Source organism: Chlorocebus sabaeus, chromosome 10, assembly GCF_047675955.1.
Source record: "Chlorocebus sabaeus isolate Y175 chromosome 10, mChlSab1.0.hap1, whole genome shotgun sequence".
NCBI classification, from domain to species: domain Eukaryota; kingdom Metazoa; phylum Chordata; class Mammalia; order Primates; family Cercopithecidae; genus Chlorocebus; species Chlorocebus sabaeus.
In genome coordinates this window covers 84,314,976-84,335,821 of record NC_132913.1, presented here as the reverse complement: position 1 = coordinate 84,335,821, position 20,846 = coordinate 84,314,976, and the positions used below count along the sequence as shown (strand labels likewise).

General features: G+C 40.3%; 1 protein-coding gene across 6 annotated transcripts in view; it reads left to right on the top strand.

The window, feature by feature from the left end:
* The window catches only part of ANKRD44 (ankyrin repeat domain 44), a 316,236-nt gene that overhangs the window by 187,222 nt on the left and 108,168 nt on the right, over positions 1-20,846 (top strand). For all 6 annotated transcript variants that reach the window (XM_007965735.3, XM_007965733.3, XM_007965737.3 and 3 more), the window contains exons 5-9: positions 2,819-3,019; positions 3,389-3,476; positions 6,079-6,221; positions 7,316-7,528; positions 18,024-18,102. In XM_007965735.3, coding sequence (XP_007963926.1) covers positions 2,819-3,019; positions 3,389-3,476; positions 6,079-6,221; positions 7,316-7,528; positions 18,024-18,102 — 724 coding nt within the window. The remainder of the gene's footprint in view (positions 1-2,818; positions 3,020-3,388; positions 3,477-6,078; positions 6,222-7,315; positions 7,529-18,023; positions 18,103-20,846) is intronic.

Sequence of the window (20,846 nt, the reverse complement as noted above, 5' to 3'; positions counted from 1 at the left end):
CCACAGGTAGTTTGAAAAGCACTGTTAAAGAAGCTTTTCTTGATGGAGTAAAGACTTAAATGTAAAACTCAAAACTATAAAAACTCTAGAATAAAATCTAGGCAGTACCATTCAGGACACAGGCATGGGCAAAGATTTCATGATGAAAACACCAAAAGCAATTGCAACAAAAGCAAAAATTGACAAATGAGATCTAATTAAACTAAAGAGCTTCTGAACAGCAAAAGAAACTGTCATCAGAGTGAACAGGCAACCTACAGAATGGGAGAAAATTTTTGCAGTCTGTCTATCTGACAAAGGTCTAATATCCAGAGTCTACAGGGAACTTTAACAAATTTACCAAGAAATAAACAACCCCATTAAAAAGTGGGCAAAGTACGTGAACAGACACTTCTCAAAAGAAGACATTCATGTAGCCAACAAACATGAAAAAAAGCTCGACATCACTGATCAGTAGAGAAATGTAAATCGAAACCACAGTGAGATACCATCTCACACCAGTCAGAATGGAAATTTATTAGAAAGTCAAGAAACAAGATGCTGGTGAGGTTGCAGAGAAAAGGAAAGCTTTTGCACTGTTGGTAGGAATAAATTAGTTCAACCACTGTGGAAGACAGTGTGGCGACTTCTTAAAGATCTAGAAGCAGAAATAGCATTTGACCCAGCAATCCAATTATAAATCATTCTATTATAAAGATACATGCACATTTATGTTCATTGCAGCACTATTCACAATAGCAAAGACATAGAATCAACTCATATGTCCGTCAGTGATAGACTGGATAAAGAAAATGTGGTACATATACACCATGGAATACTATGCAGCCATAAAAAGAAACAATATCATATCCTTTCCAGGGACACAAATGGCGCTGGAAGCCATTATCCTCAGCAAACTAACACAGGAACAGAAAACCAAACACCGCACGTCCTCACTTACAAGTGGGAGCTGAACGATGAGAACAGAGGGACACATGAGAAGGAATGACACACACTGGGGCCTGTCAGTGTGGAAAAGGGAGGGAGAGCACCAGGAAGAATAGCTAACGGATGCTGCGCTTAATACCTAGGTAATGGGTTGATCTGTGCAGCAACCCACTGTGGCACATGTTTACCTATATAACCTGCATATTCTGCACATGTACCCCAAAACTTAAAAGTTGAAAAAAAAACCTTTAACAGAAAAAAAGAATATTTTCTTGATTCAGAAAGTGTTCAGCTTCCCTCCTCCCATTAGTTTCTTTTTTACCATGTATATTTCTGCCAGAGCGAGCTCCTGGGTATTAATTTTTAGCCAATATGTGATACAGGAGAAGGCAGACTTCTTTAATTAAAAAAAATTAATTCCCTAAATAGCCATCAAATGACTCCCTTGTAAAACCAAGTTAAAGAGCTTCCAAGCTTAAAACTTTTAAAAGAGAAATGCAGTTTTTAAAAAGGTAATTATCTGTTTTTAATCAAAGTTTTGTTTTTGCCAAAATATTATATTTAATTTCTATTATATGTATTAAACCAGTGTAGCAGACTAAAACTTTAGGATTTAAAAATGTAAATAACTAAATAGAATTAACTGTTGAATCTATTTATGTCAGGTTGCTTGACTGAGACTACTCACCAAGTAAGCCTAGTAGAAAATGGCCCGTTAGAAAATGCATGAGCCCATAAGTCAGCCAGGCTGACAGGTCATTGCCCTGGACTTCTGTCATCTTACCTATAAAATAAAGCTGCCTATGAAATGAAGGGGTCAGCCCAGATGAACCCTAGGGCCTTCTCCATTTCTAATATTCCATACGTCTGTGAATTTAATTCCATAATCATTTTAAACTACTGTATTTTTTTTTTTTTTTTTTTTGAGACAGGGTCTTGCTCTGTTTCCCAGGCTGGAGTGCAGTGTCATGATCACAGCTCACTGTGAACTGCTGAGCTCAAGTGATCCTCCCACCTCAGCCTCCTGAGTAGCTAGGACTTGGAGGTCCACAACACCACTCCTGGTTGGTGCAAAAGTAATTGCGGTTTTTGCCATTAAAAGTAATGCAATTATTTTTGCACCTGTATATATGTTTGTTGGTTTGTTTTTTTTGTTTTTTGTTTTTTGTTTTTTTTTGAGACAGGGTTTTGTTATGTTGCCCATGCTTGGCTTCTGTGTTTTTAAGAGCTGCATGGATGACTCCATTGCATACCAGAGTTGAAAGTCATAGACCAACAGGCTAGGGAGCTGACTGGGCCAATAGAAGAAAAAACATGGGAGGTCCAATGTAGGTGAAGGAACTCAACAATGGCAAAAGAAGTGACACATTCTAACATGGAAAAGATTGGGAAAAGATGGAAACAACTCATAGCTTTAAGTTGAGATGGTAACAGAGATGTTACTTTCCGTCTTGACCACTTGTTGATCACACGAGGCTGAGGGTTAAGATGTTGGCAGAGAGAACCAAAGATTTATAAACTGACCCAAGAAGGTCTGAGGCCTTTTTGTCTATGGATATTTTACCCTGGCATGCACACTTGCACGCAGTGTTCTCATTTGGCCTAAGAGTGCCTTCTAGATTGTAAGGACATCATCATATACTTAGAAGGTTTATTTGATTTTAGAGTTGTGCCAGGGCTCTTGGCTTGACAAAGAAAGGTAAAGTGATTCTGTCTTCATCTATGCCACTCTTTTGATCTTTACCAGATATTACCTGGCTTGTCTGGAGCCAGTCTGTAAGGTCAGGTGGCCTCTCTCTCCATAGTTCCAGGGTTTGGTGAAGCATCTTGCAGCACTAAGTATTGATTGAACCTCTGTCAGTGACCTCTGCAAACTCTGCTTTTGTCGTAGGAAGCGGTACAGGTTTTGATTAAGCACTCAGCTGATGTCAATGCAAGGGACAAGAACTGGCAGACTCCTCTTCATGTGGCAGCAGCCAACAAGGCTGTCAAATGTGCAGAAGTGATCATTCCCCTGCTGAGCAGTGTCAATGTCTCCGACCGAGGGGGGCGCACAGCCTTGCACCATGCGGCTTTGAACGGCCACGTGGAGGTGGGTATTTTTATCATTCAGAATTGGAATGCTCCCTCCAGGCACTTTCAGCCACAAGTGGAAACTGATGTTCTTGCTGAGATTTTAAAGAATGTGATGAAAACGTTTGTACACCAAACCTTCAGCATCTATATCATTCTCAACTTTAGAGCCACAATGAATTGAAAAAGTAGGCTGTCACTTCCATCTTTTCCTCTGACACACATGACACAGTTCCTGCTCTGACATCATATTTCTACTTTGTCAGAACTCCAGATCTCTGACCTGCCTTTAGATTTCATGTTAATTTGGTTCAGATCACCTGTAGGCAGTGAGGAGGCCTCACCATTACAGAATGTATGCTTGATTTCATTGTTGGTTATCTTTCAGATGGTCAATTTACTCTTGGCCAAAGGGGCAAATATCAATGCATTTGACAAGAAGGACCGGCGTGCTCTGCACTGGGCAGCATACATGGGTAAGGATTCCATGCATGGAAAGCAAAGTACAGATAACCTTAACTAAATAAGCCACGGGTCTCTTGTTGACCATGTAGGTTTTCTCTAGTCTGACTTCTTTTCAAGTTTGGGTTGCAATTGAATGAAGATTTGCTACATTTTACTGGCATGCATAGTGTGCTCCAGTCGGGCAGTTGCTTTGTCAGATATTTATTTATCCTACAAAGAAGAGGAGGAATGAATCATTGCTTGGGCCTCTTTGAATGTGCTTCAGTCTGGATTGGAAAGCTGCACAGATTGTGCTTATTTTAACTTGTCATGGCAGTAAAATAAGGTGTTTTAAAAAGAAAGAGCACTGGCTAGGAAAGCAAGGACACAAATTCCATTCGTCTTTTTAAATTTATAAATATTTTTGAAAGAAACAAGAAGAAAGGAAGAAAAGACAAACCTCTGGCTATTTTATAGGTGGAGGGCACCAGAAGTACTGAGGATTATCCTGATAGCCCACTGACAACCAAACTGAAGCCTGCAGCCCTCACTTCTGTCCGCTTGGGAGAGGTCACATTTCTAGGTTTTTCCTTTTCACTTTTGTTGGCAAATCCCACTGACAAATGATAGATCTCACAGTTTATTCCAAGTGTAAACTTGTGGGAAATGAAGAACTAAGATATTTCCTTTGTGTTTCTAATTGGAGAACATCCTGCTATTAGAAAAATAGGATTCTATCAGCACCAAGTTGTAAACAACCTGAATACCCATCCCCAGGAGACTGTTGTGGTAAATTCTGGAAGATCCACACAAGGGGACACTTTGCAGTAACTACAGTGATGAGTCCATGAGTGTTTATTAACACAGATTCTGTGATATGTTAAGTGAAAGCATATTATAAAGCAGTATAAATAAAATAATTCTCATTTTCATTTAAAAATCTGTACAATAACAAACCTGGAAAATATTATATGCTAAAATTTTAATTGATTGTCTCTGGGGATTTATGATTGTGGATGATTTTGGTTTTCTTTTAATACCTTTTTGCCTTTCTGAATCCTTTGTAACAAACATATGTGCCTTTAATCATCACTTTAAAAATTAACATTAATTGTAGGGAGAAAGAATAGGTTGGGGCAGGGATGAAATAAAGTATGTGGCTAAAGATGGGTCTGAATGAATCCCTGTGCTTAAAAAAACAGAATCTTAAACTTTTACAAGCATTAGCATGTTTTTTAAAAAAAGTTGACATGGATTTTCGAGTTGGCTGAAGCATATGCAATGGCTAGGTGGCACCTGCAGGACTGGAGCCAGTGACTGCGGGAGACAGCTGTGTAGGTTGAACACACACTAAGCTAGTGTGGATAGGACTCGAAGAATGTGAAGTGTCAAGCTTGTTCTCTGCTGGTGTATATACAGTTAAAGCATTTGGATAAATGACTCTAAAGAAATCAAGTCATTGTTTTGTGTGCTATCAGGATACAAATAGGAATAATAGACAAAACCGGGGCAAATAGCTTAAGACAGCACCACTAATAATTGAAAAAAAAATTTTCTATATACAAGTCTTGGGGAGAAAAGAGTCAAATTTTAATAAAACAAGCCAATACCTGCACCGACTCCAACACACACACAGAGTCCTGGAGTCAGTACTTGTCTTCTACCCTTCAATTTTCAGCCGTATTTAGAGCAATGATCCTGAAGCACTGAACAGTCTTCAGTGCTGAAAGAAAGGTCAAATATGCTTTTTTGTTTGTTTGTTTGTTTATTTTTTGATACAGGGTCTTGCTCTGTTGCCCAGGCAGGAGTGCAGTGGTGCGTTGTCGGCTCACTGCAGCCTCCGCCTCCCAGGTTCAAACGATTCTCGTGCCTCAGCCTCCTGAACAGCTGGGACTACAGGCGTGTGCCACCACGCCCAACTAAGTTTTTAGTAAAGACGGGGTTTTAGTAGAGTATTCTTAGTAGAGACAGGGTTTCACCATGTTGTGCAGGCTTATTCTATATATGGTGAATTATGGAACAGAGTAAAATATTGTAGAAAAGAATGCTAACAGGAGCTAAAATTAGAATGGTTTTCTGTTTGGTTTCTAATTCATGAGAATACTTGTGAGTTGAGCCATATGAAATTGCCATTTTTGTGGGTCCAAATACAGTTAAGCAGCAGTAATTTTATATGATTAAACAGTAATCTATGGTCATTTTCATTATTTTTTTTTCTTTTATCAGTTTTTCCTAACTGAATTGTCATTGTTAAACTTTTCAGTGAGGTATGGCAATTGTTTTCAAAAGCATTGCTTTCATTTTAACACAACATTTTTTAAGGCTCTCTACTGATATCTTGGCAAAACCTCACCATTATTCATTAGCATAGTAACAGGCATCACCTAGATCTCCTTGAAGAGAAGGCTCATATGAATCATCTTTTTTCTTCCCACAGCATTTACATTATGCCTGACTATAGGAGGTACTCAATAAATATTTGTTGAATAGTTGCCATGAATATTTTCCCGTTTTTACAAATAACTCAGCAAAATACTGGTGGCAATAAAAGCTAGTGGTGATAATTTAGGTGAAATGAATCAGCAAATTGTCCTATAAAGGTTAACGATGTTTTCTGCTGCTTTGTTTGTAAAGGCCACCTGGATGTTGTAGCACTGCTCATTAACCATGGCGCAGAAGTGACCTGTAAGGATAAGAAGGGTTATACCCCTCTACATGCTGCGGCCTCCAATGGACAGATCAATGTTGTCAAGCATCTCCTGAACCTGGGGGTGGAGGTGAGCTATAATGAATGCATCACTGCATGGCCTGTGTATTTGTGAGATTTCCGTTATTCTAAAGTTAAATCCTGTTTGCACTTTAATTCAAGGGCAGGGGAGTTGTTTTCTAGCATCCTGTCTTTTTAAGATTTTGTGGGCAACTGGTAAAGGGCAGTGGGGGCATACACTAAGCAGAGGAAAACTGGAAACTGAATAACTTTCTATATCAACATAGATAAATATATAGACATGTAGATTTTATGTAATATTTATTAACCAGTTGTTTTTAAAGACTGGCCAAGGTTCTGCATCCCACCTTCCGAATGTAGCCTTCTAAGTCATGACTTACAGCAGAAATGAATGAATAAATGCAGAGACAAACATCAGCAATGTCTACTCTTGAGCTGAAGAAGTCAGACTGCTGCATTCTCCTGCTGGTAGAACAGGAGCAGTGGTGAGGCTGGAGCATCCTGTCCCCCAGGAAAGGAAAACCAAGTTGCTATACGACCATAATGATGAAACCAGGCACCCAGGGCAGGTCTCAGAAAGCAATAGGGGGCCATGGACGAAACACACCTCCTGACGGCACCACTGCTCTGCTACTAAAATGGAACCTGGTGAGGTGTCAGGCTCCAGAGCAAAACAGATATTGGGTTCTGACCTGCCTTCCGTGTTTAGGCTCCACAGCCACCTCCCCTGCCATCTCTGCAGCCACCTCCCCTGCTATCCCCTACCATTTCTTGAGGTTTGCTGTGCCCCAACCCTAGAGTGAGGGACTCTTTTTGTTCTCTTCTGATTTACTTCTCTTTTGGTGTTTTGAAAGCAGCTTTGCCCTTCACCTTTTATCCCTTTGTTAGCTGAAAAATACCTCTCCCCAGGATGAAACTTCTCTCTCTCCAGTTCATTTTTTGCCACATTGACGTTTTGTTGATCTTTACCATGGGGTGACAAGCATTCCCAAGATGACCACAATGGGGCAAGAGTAAGCTCTGAATAATTATATTGACGGATGGCTATTTCCTTTCTCTAGCCACAGCAATTATGCTTTATGTGGAAAATGGAGTAAACTGGCTCCAATGACTTGAATCACCCTGTGTTGGACTCTTTTGCAGATTGATGAAATCAATGTCTATGGAAATACAGCGCTTCACATCGCCTGCTACAATGGACAGGATGCTGTGGTTAACGAGTTGATTGACTACGGTGCTAACGTGAACCAGCCAAACAATAATGGGTTCACCCCTTTGCATTTTGCTGCTGCCTCCACTCATGGTGCTTTGTGTCTTGAATTGTTAGTAAACAACGGGGCAGATGTTAACATTCAGGTATGACACTCTTGGTCTCTGTGTTGAATGCCTTTGCATTGAGCTTCTGTTTGAGCAAAATCAACTGCTGCAAATGATACTATGTTTTAGTGAGTTGGAACCCTGAGCACTTTGACTCACACAGCCTTGTCCTGGATTTGGAGGCCATAAAAAAAGTTGTGTGGAGGCTGAGGTGGGTGGATCATGAGGTCAGGGGTTCAAGACCAACCTGGCGAAGATGGTGAAACACCATCTCTACTAAAAATACAAAAATTAGCCAGCCGTGGTGGCGGGTGCCTGTAATCTCAGCTACTCGGGAGGCTGAAGCAGAGAATTGTTTGAACCCAGGAGGCGGAAGTTGCAGTGAGCTGAGATTGTGCCACTGCACTCTAACCTGGGCAACAGAGCAAGACTCTATCTCAAAAAAAAAAAAAAAAAAAAGAGGTTGTGTTATTTTTATCCAGGAGTGGTGGTATCAGCTGAGAGGTACCAAGCTCCAACCGTGTGTTCTTGTTAGCTTAGTGAATGTGTCAGGACAAATACTGGATCTCTAGGATGTTGACTTGGCCCAGAAGCTAATACTGAAGTGAATGTTGAGCTGATAGAGCAGTGCTGCTAAGAATTCAAAGGGAGGCCTAATAATGATTGTGGGCCTGTTTGCAACTCCAGTGTGGGTTTAGAGCTTCTCAGATACCTTCTTCTTCTTTTTTTTTTTTTTTTTTTTTGAGACGGAATTTTGCTCTTGTCACCCAGGCTAGAATGCAATGGCGCGATCTCAGCTTACTGCAACCTCTGCCTCCTGGGTTCAAGCGATTCTCCTGCCTCAGCCACCCCAGTAGCTGGGATTACAGGCGTGCACCACCATGCCCAGCTAATTTTTTGTATTATTAGTAGAGATCGTGTTTCACCATGTTGGCCAGGCTGGTCTCAAACTCTTGGCCTCAAGTGATCCACCTGCCTCAGCCTCCCAAAGTGCTGGGATTACAGGTGTGAGCCACTGTGCCTGGCCAATACCTTCTTAAAGCAAACCCCAAATAGTGGCTTCAGTGATGTAGCACTGAGCTGGTCGTCACAATCATTCCTTTATTCCGCAAATTTACTACAGACTGCCCAGTGCCCTCTGTTTGGTACTGAAGGAGTGCTCCAAGATGAGATTCAGTCTCTGCCCTTAAGGAATTTATAGTGTAGTAGGGAGATAACATGCCCTCAGGCAATCATGAGCAAGAGATGAGAAGAGGCATAAAGCATTGCAAACTGTAAGAAGCAAGTGTTGACCTGTTTTTTGCTTGGGAATAAGAAATGGAGATCGATTTTGAGCAGAGACTTGAAGATTGATGTAGTTGAGTTGAGGAGGAATAGAGATAATTTGAGAGAGAATGTTCCAGATAGAACAGTATGAGCAAAGAGGAGTGGGAATTCTGGATAGGAAAACCTCTAGGTAACTCATCAGCTTGCCATGTGACAGATAACCAAGGGGAACTTATCACGTAGCATTAATAATTTGGGTGACATCACTTGAATGCATTTAGATTGTAGCAGAATATCCTAAGCTGTGCTAGGAAACCTTTTACTCAACCCAGGCTTCCCCTCTTCCCAGCACACAGGGCTCCTTAAGTAAGGTCCCAGTGTATTCTGTCTCTGGTTTTGAAAAATACGATTTCTAAGGTGTAATTTCAAGAATATCACATCAATCTACTTTAATAACCTTCTCTATTCACTATTAAAATCTTTTTTTCCCCATAATTTCTAATAGTGGTGAAAGATGTGACAAATTTTCAGAATAACAATTGATTGTATCGCATAGAGTATAATTTTATGAACATGACAAGTGTGGTGGCTCGGCCTGTAATCCCAGCTCCTTGGGAGACTGAGGTGTAGGATTCCTTGAGCCCAGGAGTTTGAGATCAGCCTGAGCAACCTAGTGAGAGCCTGTCTGTAAAAAACTTTTTTATTTTTAATTGTATGACAGAAAGGAGCCAGAAATGAGCTGAAATGTGATTTGACCAAGGAAGAGAACTCATCTACTGGATGATTTTGAGCCCAGGGAGCTTGGGCCTCTCCAGGCTCTGCAGGCCACTAATAATTCTAGGGGCCATATGATCAGACCTGAGCGTTAAAAACAGTAATCTGGTCACAGAACACCAAAGGCAGGAAACATACAGGAAAATAATCATATATATGACTACAAAAAAAGTCTTAAACATTTGTATAACAAAACAACAACAACAAAACCTCTAACATGAAATTCAAATAAGAACAACTTAGGGAAAATTTTCTTCAATATACATGATAAGCAAATAGTTAATATGCTTAATATATAAAGAGCTCATACAAATCAATAAGAAAAAGTGATCACTACTAGAAAACATGAAGCAAAAGTCAGATCACAAGCGAGAATAAAAAGTACATTAAGCTTGTGAAAAACTAGTATTACTGGTAATTAGAAAAATGCAAACTAATACAAAAACATACATTTGTGTTAAAGAACGGCAAATATCGAAATGGCTAATAATACCTAGTAGTATTCAATGAAAAAATAAAAATGCAATAAAGAAATATGATCTCATTTTTTAATGTTAAAATGTTATGGTTATGTGTGTAGATGATGCAAAGAGAGAGAAAAATCTCTGGAGTATGTACCAATATGCTAGCAACAATTATCACTGCAGAGAGACAAAATTATGATTTAGGTCGTCCCTTCCTTCCTTCCTTCCTTCCTTTCTCTTTTTTTTTTTTTTTTTTTTTTTTGAGATGGAATTTTGCTCTTTTCATCCAGGCTAGAGTGCAATGGCAGGATCTCGGCTCACTGCAACTTCTGCCTCCTGAGTTCAAGTGATTCTCCTGCCTCGGCCTCCTGAGAAGCTGGGATTACAGGCACCTGCCACCATGCCCAGCTAATTTTTGTATTTTTTGTAGAGAGGGGGTTTCGCCATGCTGACCAGGCTGGTCTCTAACTCCTGAGCTCAAGCAATCCACCCACCTCAGCCTTCCAAAGTGCTGGGATTAGAGGTGTGAGCCACCATGCCTGGCCTTTAGTTTTTTTCCCCCTGTATTTGCTTTTGTCTTCTGATTGTGAAACAATGATAATTTTAAAAAATTATTGTTATTGTTATTATCATTATTTTTTTGTTGAGACAGGGTCTGGCTCTGCTGCCAGAGGTGGGATCTCGACTCACAGCAACCTCTGCCTCCCAGGCTCAAGCCATTCTCTGGCCTCAGCCTCCCGAGTAGCTGGGATTACAGGCGTACGCAACCACACCCTGCTAATTTTTGTATTTTTTGTAGAGACAGGGTTTCACCATGTTGCCCAGGCTGGCCGCCAACTCCCGAGCTCAAGTGATCTGCCTGCCTCAGCCTCCCAAAGTGCTGGGATTACAGGCATGAGCCACTGTACCTGGCAGAGCATGTGATTTTTATATCCAGAAAAACGAGAAAGCTATTTTCACTTTTGAAAAAAAGAAAACCCAGGTGTAGCAGACCTAGAGAGAACTGATTAGTAGATAACTAGAAATCAATAAAACTGGCATCGGTAAGAGGTAATAAGGGAACAGGGGAATGGGGAGGAGCTGACTGAAGGGAGAGGCTATGGAGAAAGACAGTCAGCAAGACTTGGCGGGACATGAACTGGAGGAGTTGAAGACTAATGTAAGGATTGAAATGTGGCAAAGAGGCCAGGCGCAGTGGCTCATGCCTGTAATCCCAGCACTTTGGGAGGCCGAGGTGGGTGGATCACCTGAGGTCAGGAGTTCAAGACCAGCCTGACCAACATGGTGAAACCCTGTCTCTACTAAAAATACAATTGGCCAGGTGTGGTGTCTGACACCTGTAATCCTAGCACTTTGGGAGGTACAGGCAGGCAGATCACGAGGTCAGGAATTTGAGACCAGCCTGACCAACTTCGTGAAAGCCAGTCTCCACTAAAAATACAAAAATTAGCTGGGTGTGGTGGCACATACCTGTAATCCCAGCTACACAGGAGGCTGAGGCAGGAGAATTGCTTGAGCCTGAGAGGCGGTGGTTGCAGTGAATTGAGATCCTGCCACTGCACTCCAAGCTGGGCAACAGAGCAAGACTCTGTCAAAAAAATAAAATAAATAAAATAAAATAGGAAGGAAGGAAGAAAGAAAGAAATCCAGTGAAGAAAGTTGGTACAGCAGAGTAGTTAAGTGTTCAGTTCTGGGGCCAGACTGCCTAAATTCCAATCCTAGCCTTGACTTTTAGTATCTATATAATCATAAACAAGCTCTCTGTGTGTCTCAGTTTATCTGTAAAATTAGGGAAACAATAGTATCTTCTCCATGGAACTGCTGTGAACATTAAACAGCTTTATCACACATGAACCATGTAGAATAATATCTGCCACATGATAAGCACTAGAAAAATAGATGTTATCATTAATGTTCCTTAAGAAGGATGTCAGGAGGAAGAGTAGGCTTAGGGAGTTAAACCGATACATTTAGTTTTTGAGAAGCTAAGGTTATGGTATAGCCAGTCTGAGAAGTTCAATAGTGTAAAATATGGTGTTCTAGCATGAGAGACTGGTAGAGAACAGAAGAAAAAATGTAGGTTGCTTCATTCACGTAAAGGTGATTGTTGAAACCAGGAGAAAGGGACGAGACTGCCCAAGGAGAGAGTATGTAATAGCACGAGTACAGAAAGTGAGACAGCCCTTTACTCTTAGGATCAGGAGGAGGAGAAAGAGCCAGAGAAACGGATGAAAAAAGGAGTTAGAGGAGACAGGAAGGAGTGTCACGTTTTCATGAAGGTGGAAAGCAGACAGAAAAGAATGGGGCATCAAAGAGACCAAGGAACTGTTGTCCGAGGTTGGGAAGGAGTCTTTGTGTGGGGCTGAAGTCGCTGAGCATGGTGTTGAGGGGGCAGGAAGCACACGGGTGGCCAAACTGTCAATGTTCCCAAAACTGTAGACATCTGTCTTGCCATCCTGGTGTCTGAAGGACATCCTGTGAATCCTTCAAAGGAAGGGAAATTATTAGAACTTAATAAAGGCACTCTCTTTACCAACCTCCACTTAATTAATTCACGGGGTTGTCTGATGCGCTTCATTCCATCTGTAAAACATGCCACCGATGCTCTCGGTGCGCCCGAGACCTGAGGCTAGAAGGCTACTCTCTGGTACAGCTGCCTACTGCTTCCAGTTAACTGACCAGTGGTCAGTTCAGATTGGAGAAGGGACTTCAACTGCTGTGATACATTGGTTTTTGCAGCCTCTTCTTCCCTTCCACAAATGGAGCTGAAAAGCATAATTCCTTAATTTTAATATTTATTTTTTCCTGTGGACTGCTAATCATAACTCAAATATAAGAAATGCCATTTTAAAACTCTGAGATTTGGGTTCATTATGATTGAATCTGTGTAAATAGGATTTTGAATCAAATCTAGGCTTCATTCTCAGTCTCCCTTCATCTATTCTGTTTGTGTCCTCCGATTTCCTAATTCTCTTTGAACCCTCCTTAGTTATTCCAGATCCACTCTGGATGCATGGATCATCTAACATTTCTGTAGAGCCATCCTGTCTGACTCTGGAGGTAGCTGTCTAATTAAAGTTGTTATCTCCCTGTACCACATTGCTCCTTGGATTTTGAAAGTGTTTGTAGATTGCAAGACAATTTGTATTTGTTTAGATTTTCCAAAGGTTGAGGGAAATAGCATATTGAAATGCAGCCAGTACCTACCCACATGTTCACTTTGTTTTTCTCTATTCTCACAAAACAGTAAAAGTTATGTCTTCATGAGCAATTAAAAGATGGATGGGAAGAGGAGGAGGGATGTGTGTTCAGCCTGCATTTCACAGTTCCTTATTTTACTTAGATTGATTGACTCTGGCTCTGTTTTTTGACTTCATAATATGAGTTTAATTGTGATAAAATAAAGATATACTTTACTGATACAATAATCCACTGATGGTTTACTTGTAATTTGTAAATAGGTAGAACACGAGAAAGTATAAAATATTTTTTCTTCCCCATTAGAGACCACATTGTAATTTCTGTAGCATCTCAAGGCTCTTTTAGCAAGCTTTCAAAGTAAGCGTTAAAGAAGGCACTAGACATATTGCTGTGCTGGATATGACTTAGAAAGACAGACTCAGAAATTGCCATTGCCAGGTTGTCTGCCTCCTGGTCACTGACATTTAGCCTGTGCATGGTCTCAGTTCTTTTCTATCTGTGGGCTCTTAGGTCATTTAGCTCTAAGAGACGGGAGTTGAAACATGTCTGCTTGAAGTGGACCAGTTCCCTTCTCTGTATGTACCAGGACCAAATTATGGAATAGGTTGTGTTGGAGAAGTTGAAGGTGAAAACTAGAATAGGCAAGAGTAGGCAGTGATAGGGACAGAGTACTTAGAACTTTGGAGAAGTGAGGAAAAGGAGAGGAATGAGTGAGCCAACCACGTTCCGTCTCTCTTGCCCTTAGAACCATATGAAACAAAACAAAATAAATTGGACTATGTATGGCTTTTTCACACCAGTATTTTAGATGTCTCTTCCATTGAATTAGGAAGACTTATTGGGTTTCTCACCTTATTTGACCCCACCCCTAACCCCAGGTTGGACTTAGTGTTATCCCATAGAGGCTTTATTGCTCTGTAGTAGGGCCACTGAGCTGCGTGACCCCAGGGGTGTACCATGCCACAGAGAACATTATGCTTTCAAGACCCTGGGGAGTAACAATGTCTGTAAATTTAGGGAAGGTATATGGGATATTGGAAGATGAGGAAAGAAGGCATTAGGAATAAAAGAAAAAAAAGAACGGATTTCTGAGCAGTCTGGTGGTCAAGAAAATATAAACACTCCTTTTAGTTCAAAGATTAATCTTCCTTAGGCAATGGTGAGTTCTGCCCTGAAAGAGTACTAATATCTGTCATAAAATATTTTAATCCTCAGTACTTTTCCTTTATGACTTGATTATGCCTAATTCAATAGAAGCGCTTCTTGCTTAATTAAATGGATTATCAAAATAACAAAAATTTCAAAGCTCTAAATTCTATGGGAAAATGTAGCTAGAAAATTGGAGGGAGACTAGAAATTAAGAAAAAGATTTTCATAAAAGCTTTGAATAGATGGAAGAATTGCACATATTCTCTCTTTTGAGAATGCAAGGAATGTTTTATCTTTGTGTGCATTTCTAGGAATAGTAGCAACACCCGGTACCCCTGCATGATAAATTTCAATTTCTCAGATCATGAAACTCAGTAGGGTTCCCTAGCCTCAATTTTAATATTCTGAGTTCTAACTTTTAAGGGCTAAATAAAAAGTATTATCCTTTTGAGTTTCATTGGTTTTCAATAGCTTTTTGAAATAATGAGCTCCCTTTACACCCATACCATATGAACAAAGCTGCCCCAAAATGGCTGCCATGATACTCTTAATGCTTCCTGTCCCAATTTCCCCACCTTCTCTACCTGTTTCCCTATATGAAGAAAAAAATATCAGCTGTAGTCTGGACTCTGGCTATAAATGAATCCAGGCAAAGATATGCGAATATGGATGCAAAGCAATTGTCACCGCTGATCATATGGCTGTTCTTTGCATTTTACCTAACTTTGGTCATCTCCATTTGCTTGTCCCTTTACCAAAGGCACAAACACTCTCAGAGAAAAGAAGGTTGTGGTGTTTGCTATCCCTGAAATGGGACTGGCTTTGCCCACCACACACTTCAGAGATCACTTCTGCTTTGTCTCTCTGCCTGCAACTTAGATAGCTACCACCAAGTTGGTGGTTACCCCTTGGTAAAGCCTTTAAGCTCCTTTCTAGGCATGGAAAATTGCTTAGCTAAATAGTGTGAAGATATTCTATAAATGCTGAAGTATTTATAGCTTTAGATATATTTAATTAATAATTACTTATGGTTTCATATTAAGAGGAAACACTGGAGCAAAATTTAAAGAAATAGCTCCACCTAGGGACAAGTTAATGCCAACTCCACAATTTCTGCCTTCTCTCTCCTTAGTTATCTTGAAGTGTCATCACTTTTTAATTGGAAGCAGGTGTTTTAAATCCTTATTCCAAAGTAGTTCCCAGGTGTTTCAGTCCTTGGAACTGTGTGCAGTCCTGACAACTAAGGCCTAGCTCTGGAATCAGATAACTTTTAGGAGCTCTCCTTCCCGGTGTGTCTCATGGTCAGCGATCGTGTTGTATCTTATTCTCTTGATTGCTCCTGTTTTTCCTCTAAAAGTATTATCAAGCTTCAACTCTCCTTTCTGAGTCTGTTCTGATTCAGGTTATACTCATATAAGATGGAGAGAAGATCCTATTATTTCTTTTCTTCCCACATCTACCTGAGAACATTGAATTACAATGATACATGCTTTTTTTCAATTAAGATGAACTTACTGTTCTAATTAACTTTTTTTTCTTGGCACAGACTATGTGTGATCCCTTTATTATTTCTAAGGAATAGACTTATAGAATATAATAAAATTCTTGTGTTAAAACCTTGGTTTTATAACCTATTTTAGCCCACAGTGCAAAGCAGGGGTTAAAAATGGGACCCTCTTACCCCAATTCTGTAGTTCAGGGTTAAGGTACAGAGGTACAGAATTCATATTTCTTTTTCTTTCTTTTTTTTTTTTGAGATGGAGTCTCGCTCTGTCACCCAGGCTGGAGTGCAGTGGCGCAATCTCGGCTCATTGCAAGCTCCGCCTCCCGGGTTCACACCATTCTCCTGCCTCAGCCTCCCTAGTAGCTGGGGCTACAGGTGCCCGCCACCACACCTGGCTAATTTTTTGTATTTTTAGTAGAGACGGGGTTTCACCATGTTAGCCAGGATGGTCTCTATCTCCTGACCTCATGATCCTCCCGCCTCGGCCCTCCAAAGTGCTGGGATTACAGGTGTGAGCCACCGCGCCTGGCCCAGAATTCATATTTCTAGCAAGAATCCTGGGTGATTCAGACGTAGGCAGTCCTCAGTCCACTCTAAGAAATACTTACCTAAATTATTATTTGTTTTCCAAGATGGCGTTTTTAAAACAGTCATTTTAAAGTACAGATATTTGGATTTCATCACAAAATGAACATGCATTTTTAAAACCTCGTATTTTAACCTCAAACTTAGAGAAATGTTTCCTCTGAGACTTAGAAAAATAAGTGTTACATAGATTTTTTGGATAACAATACTTGGATGAAAATACATTCTCTCTATTGGAGATACTTTTATTCTAAAATAACAGTAATATTTTCTTTTGGGCCTATTTTCAAAATAAATTCTGTAAATTACTATTTCTTAGTTACATATGTGGTACCTTGGTATTTAGTATAATGATGATTGGTATATAGATGTACATTTTCTGTGTTTTGGCTTAATCTGTGTCAGGAACTTTCATAATTTCTATCATGAATAGTAAGAAATACATGAATTCAGCACACGTTCCCAGCTGATCATTCAAAAGGCAATTTCCTAAAAAGTTGCATGCCTTAGTCCTGTAACTTCTAATGAGTTGAGTGAAGTAAGAGATTCTCTTTTGGAACAATGAAAAATTATGGTTTTGTTTTTGTTTTTCTGTTTTTTTCTTTATTTACTTTCTTTTTCTTTTTTCTTTTTTAAACTTTTTTCTTTTTTCTTTTATTTTATTTTAAAAGTGATTTTTTTAAAAAATGGAATTATAATGCAGGGAATAGTGGAGGGTTCCAGATCAGGTTGTTTTTCTTTTCTTTTCTTTTTTTTTTTTTTTTTTTTGAGACAGAGTCTCACTCTGTCACCCAGGCTGGAGTGCAGTGGCACGATCTTGGCTCACTGCAACCTCTGCCTCCTGGGTTCAAGCAATTCTCCCACCTCAGCCTCCCCAGTAGCTGGGATTACAGGCGTGCGCTGCCATGCCTGGCTAATTTTTGTATTTTTGGTAGAGATGGCATTTCACCATGTTGGCCAGGCTGTTCTTGAACTCCTATATAAAATGATCCGCCTGCCTCAGCCTCCCAAAGTGCTGGGGTTACAGGTGTGAGCCACCGTGCCCCGCCTCAGGTCAGTTTTAAGAGTTGCAGTGATTCAGAGCCATTTGGTCAGCTTCAGCTTAAAGCGGACCATGCAAGTTAACACATTTGTCTTTTTTGTGTACTATAGACAAAGGTTGAAAAAAGCATCTTGAAGGAAACTTCCTTCTCCAGGAACTTTATTCCTCTCCAGTAGATCACAGGAGAGGAATAAAGGTTTCGGATGACTGTTTTTCTAAGCTTTTAAAAAATGTGATGTTATGCAATAACTTGACAGGTCATCTGCATTTTGTCTTTTCCTTTCAAAATTATCTTTGCCTCTTTTAATTGTTGATCATACTTTTATTTTATTTTATCTTTTTTAGAAGAATGTCATTCTATCACCCAGGCTAGAGTGCAGTGGTAAAATCCTAGCTCACTGCAGCCTCATGTTGATCATACTTAATAAATAAATAAATAAATAAATGTTTTCAGGGCATTATTAGCAGTGTCCATAGGGGTGTTTCAGATTGGTGTCACTGGCTCATGAGCACCTCCATTGTTTTTCTCTCTCTCTCTTTTTTTTTTAGAGTAAAGATGGTAAAAGTCCCCTGCACATGACAGCTGTCCATGGAAGGTTCACACGGTCACAGACCCTCATTCAGAATGGTAAGAGAGATGCTTCAGTAGTGTCATTATTTCAGTAGCTTCTTGTTGTGAATTTGGCTATCAGTTACCTGCATATGAAAGTCAATGCCCTGTTTTGGAGTTTTAGTAAGCATGCAATTACACAATTCTTTGATGTACTTTGCTAAAAACTGTTCATCAGACATGTCATCAACATCCACCTTAATAGTAAAAACATAAAGCCACAGTGTCACAGTCAATTTGGAGTCAGGCACAGAGCATGAGCTTGAAAATTGGAAATGATATATTTATATAGACTCAAGATCCTGTGCTTCTCACTCTGAAACTAATAAAGGTAAGTAGCATTCATTTTCTAGCAACAAATCTGAATTATTTTTAAATTTTAGAGTTCACTATAGTTTCCTAAGTTAAAACTTATTAAGCTAGTTGGGCAAAAGTAGGAAAAATGAGATAACTCAGAGGAAAAGCAGGTAACGATGTGATATAAGGGATCATAAAATCACAGGCTTAGGCGGGGCGTGGTGGCTCATGCCTGTAATCCCATGCACTTTGGGAGACCGAGGTGGGCAGATCACCTGAGGTCAGGAGTTCAAGACCAGCCTGACCAACATGGTAAAACCCTGTCTTTACTAAAAATACAAAAATTAGTCAGGAGTGGTGGCAGGCGCCTATAATCCCAGCTACTCAGGAAGCTGAGGCAGGAGAATCGCTTGAACTCAGGAGGAGGAGGTTGCAGTGAGCCGAGATTGTGCCATTGCACTCTAGCCTGGATGACAGCGTGAGACTATGTCTTAAAAAAAAAAAAAAAAAAAAATCACAGGTTTGACAGAGACCTGGGAAAGTCACATAATATAGTAATATAGTAATTTTCCGGGCTCACAACGAAAGGTATACTTGAACCATCAGGTTGTCACTGAAGTCAAAGTACTAGGGAGTATCAGTTTGCATCCTGGTTCATGTTAATAACAGGGGGTCATGGCCAGCAGCATCTGTGAGTGGGTTGACTTTGACAACACAACTTCTGTTAGCAAATCTTAGAGACGATTTAAAAAAAACAAAAACCAGGTTTAGTTCAGATTTTAAGCTGACATTCCAGGTCAATCCAGCAGTTCCTATTTTTAGTTGACCCAAACTTCTACTTCTCAAAATTCTGATATTAGTCAATTTCCTTGGACCTGTATTTTTCTCGTCTATAAGACTTTCGGATCACATACACTTGAATTACTAGTGGCACTGAGTTATGTCTTAGGCACACAATACTTAAAACAAAGAAGTCATTTGACATTTGGATGGAAGACCAGCCAGTGGAATTATGCTTAGGAAGCAAAATATCTGCAGCAAAGCAAGGGAAATTTGTAAGCATTCCAGTGAAGCTACAGGGGAAAAGAAATCCTAACAAATTTCCAGTGAGCCGAGGAAGGTAAAACAGAAATTGACTGTGCAATACCCACTATTCCTAATTGAAATATGTGCTATGCCTTTGACATTCATTTTATTGAAAAGGCCACCATGTTTTATTTTGCTGAATGTAGATAAAGGGGGCTGGGGGGAGTGACCCTAGTCTCTTTTGAGCACGTCTCTTATGCCACTGTATTTCTCAACTGTTTTTCAGAAATAATGTCCACCCCCCTTTAAAAACAAACAAAACTTTTAGAAACAAACAAAACTTTTAGAAACAAACAAAACTTAAACAAGTTGGTTCCCTTTTAGAGCAACTTCAAGCTCCAGAGACAAGGTTGGAGGGAAAACAACTTATCTCCTTCTAAGCACTGCCTTCCCCGCAGGTTCATCGCTGTGTGTCAGGCTGTGCTGGTCATCTCCATGACGCATCTCCCCTCTGTCCTGCTGGCATGCTTACAACAGTCCCAGGGGACTGCTGGCAGCTTTGACCTCTCCAAGAGCCATGTGGGCTGGAAGACTTCCATGTCCTGCCTTGCTAGACTTTTTTTTTTTTTTTTTTAAACACACTGTCTCACTCTGTTGCTCAGGCTGGAGTGAAATGGGGTGATCTTGGCTCACTGCAACATCTGCCTCTCGGGTTCAAGCGATTCTTATGCCTCAGCCTCCTGAGTAGCTGGGACTACAGGTGTGCCACCATGCCCAGCTAATTGTTGTACTTTTAGTAGAGATGGGGTTTCACCATGTTGGCCAGGCTGGTCTCGAACTCCTGACCTCAAGTGATCTGCCCACCTTGGCCTCCCAAAATGCTGGGATAACAGATGTGAGCCACCACACTCTGCCATTGCTAGACTTTTGAGTTGGGGGAGACCTAAAAGAGACCCTGTCTCTTATCCTCTGTGTTCAGGGGATCTTTGTTTCAGAACCTCCCTAATTCTTGGTTGTCCTGGCATCTTGCTTATGGATTGGGTGGTGTCCAGTGGCCTGAATTGGTAAGGATATAGTGGCTATAATATATAGCCTATTATATGTAATGATAAAGCTAAGTGATAATGATAAAGCCAAGTGTTCACAGTGTGCCAGGCATTTGGCTAAACACCTCTTATAAAGCCTTTCAACCACCCTATGAGAAAGAGGTACTATTATTATCTCGATTTCAAAGATGAGGAAACTGAGGCAGAGAGGTTGTCACTTGTGTCTGGATAAATGGCCAGTATGTTGTGGAATAGGGATCTGAACACAGGCAGTCTGACATCAGAGACTGAACTCTCAACCACCACTCTTATAAACATGACCTCCAGAAACCAATGGTGTTTTAAAAAAATTCCTTTTAAAATTGAATTCTGCTTACTCTGAGAGTCACTTAT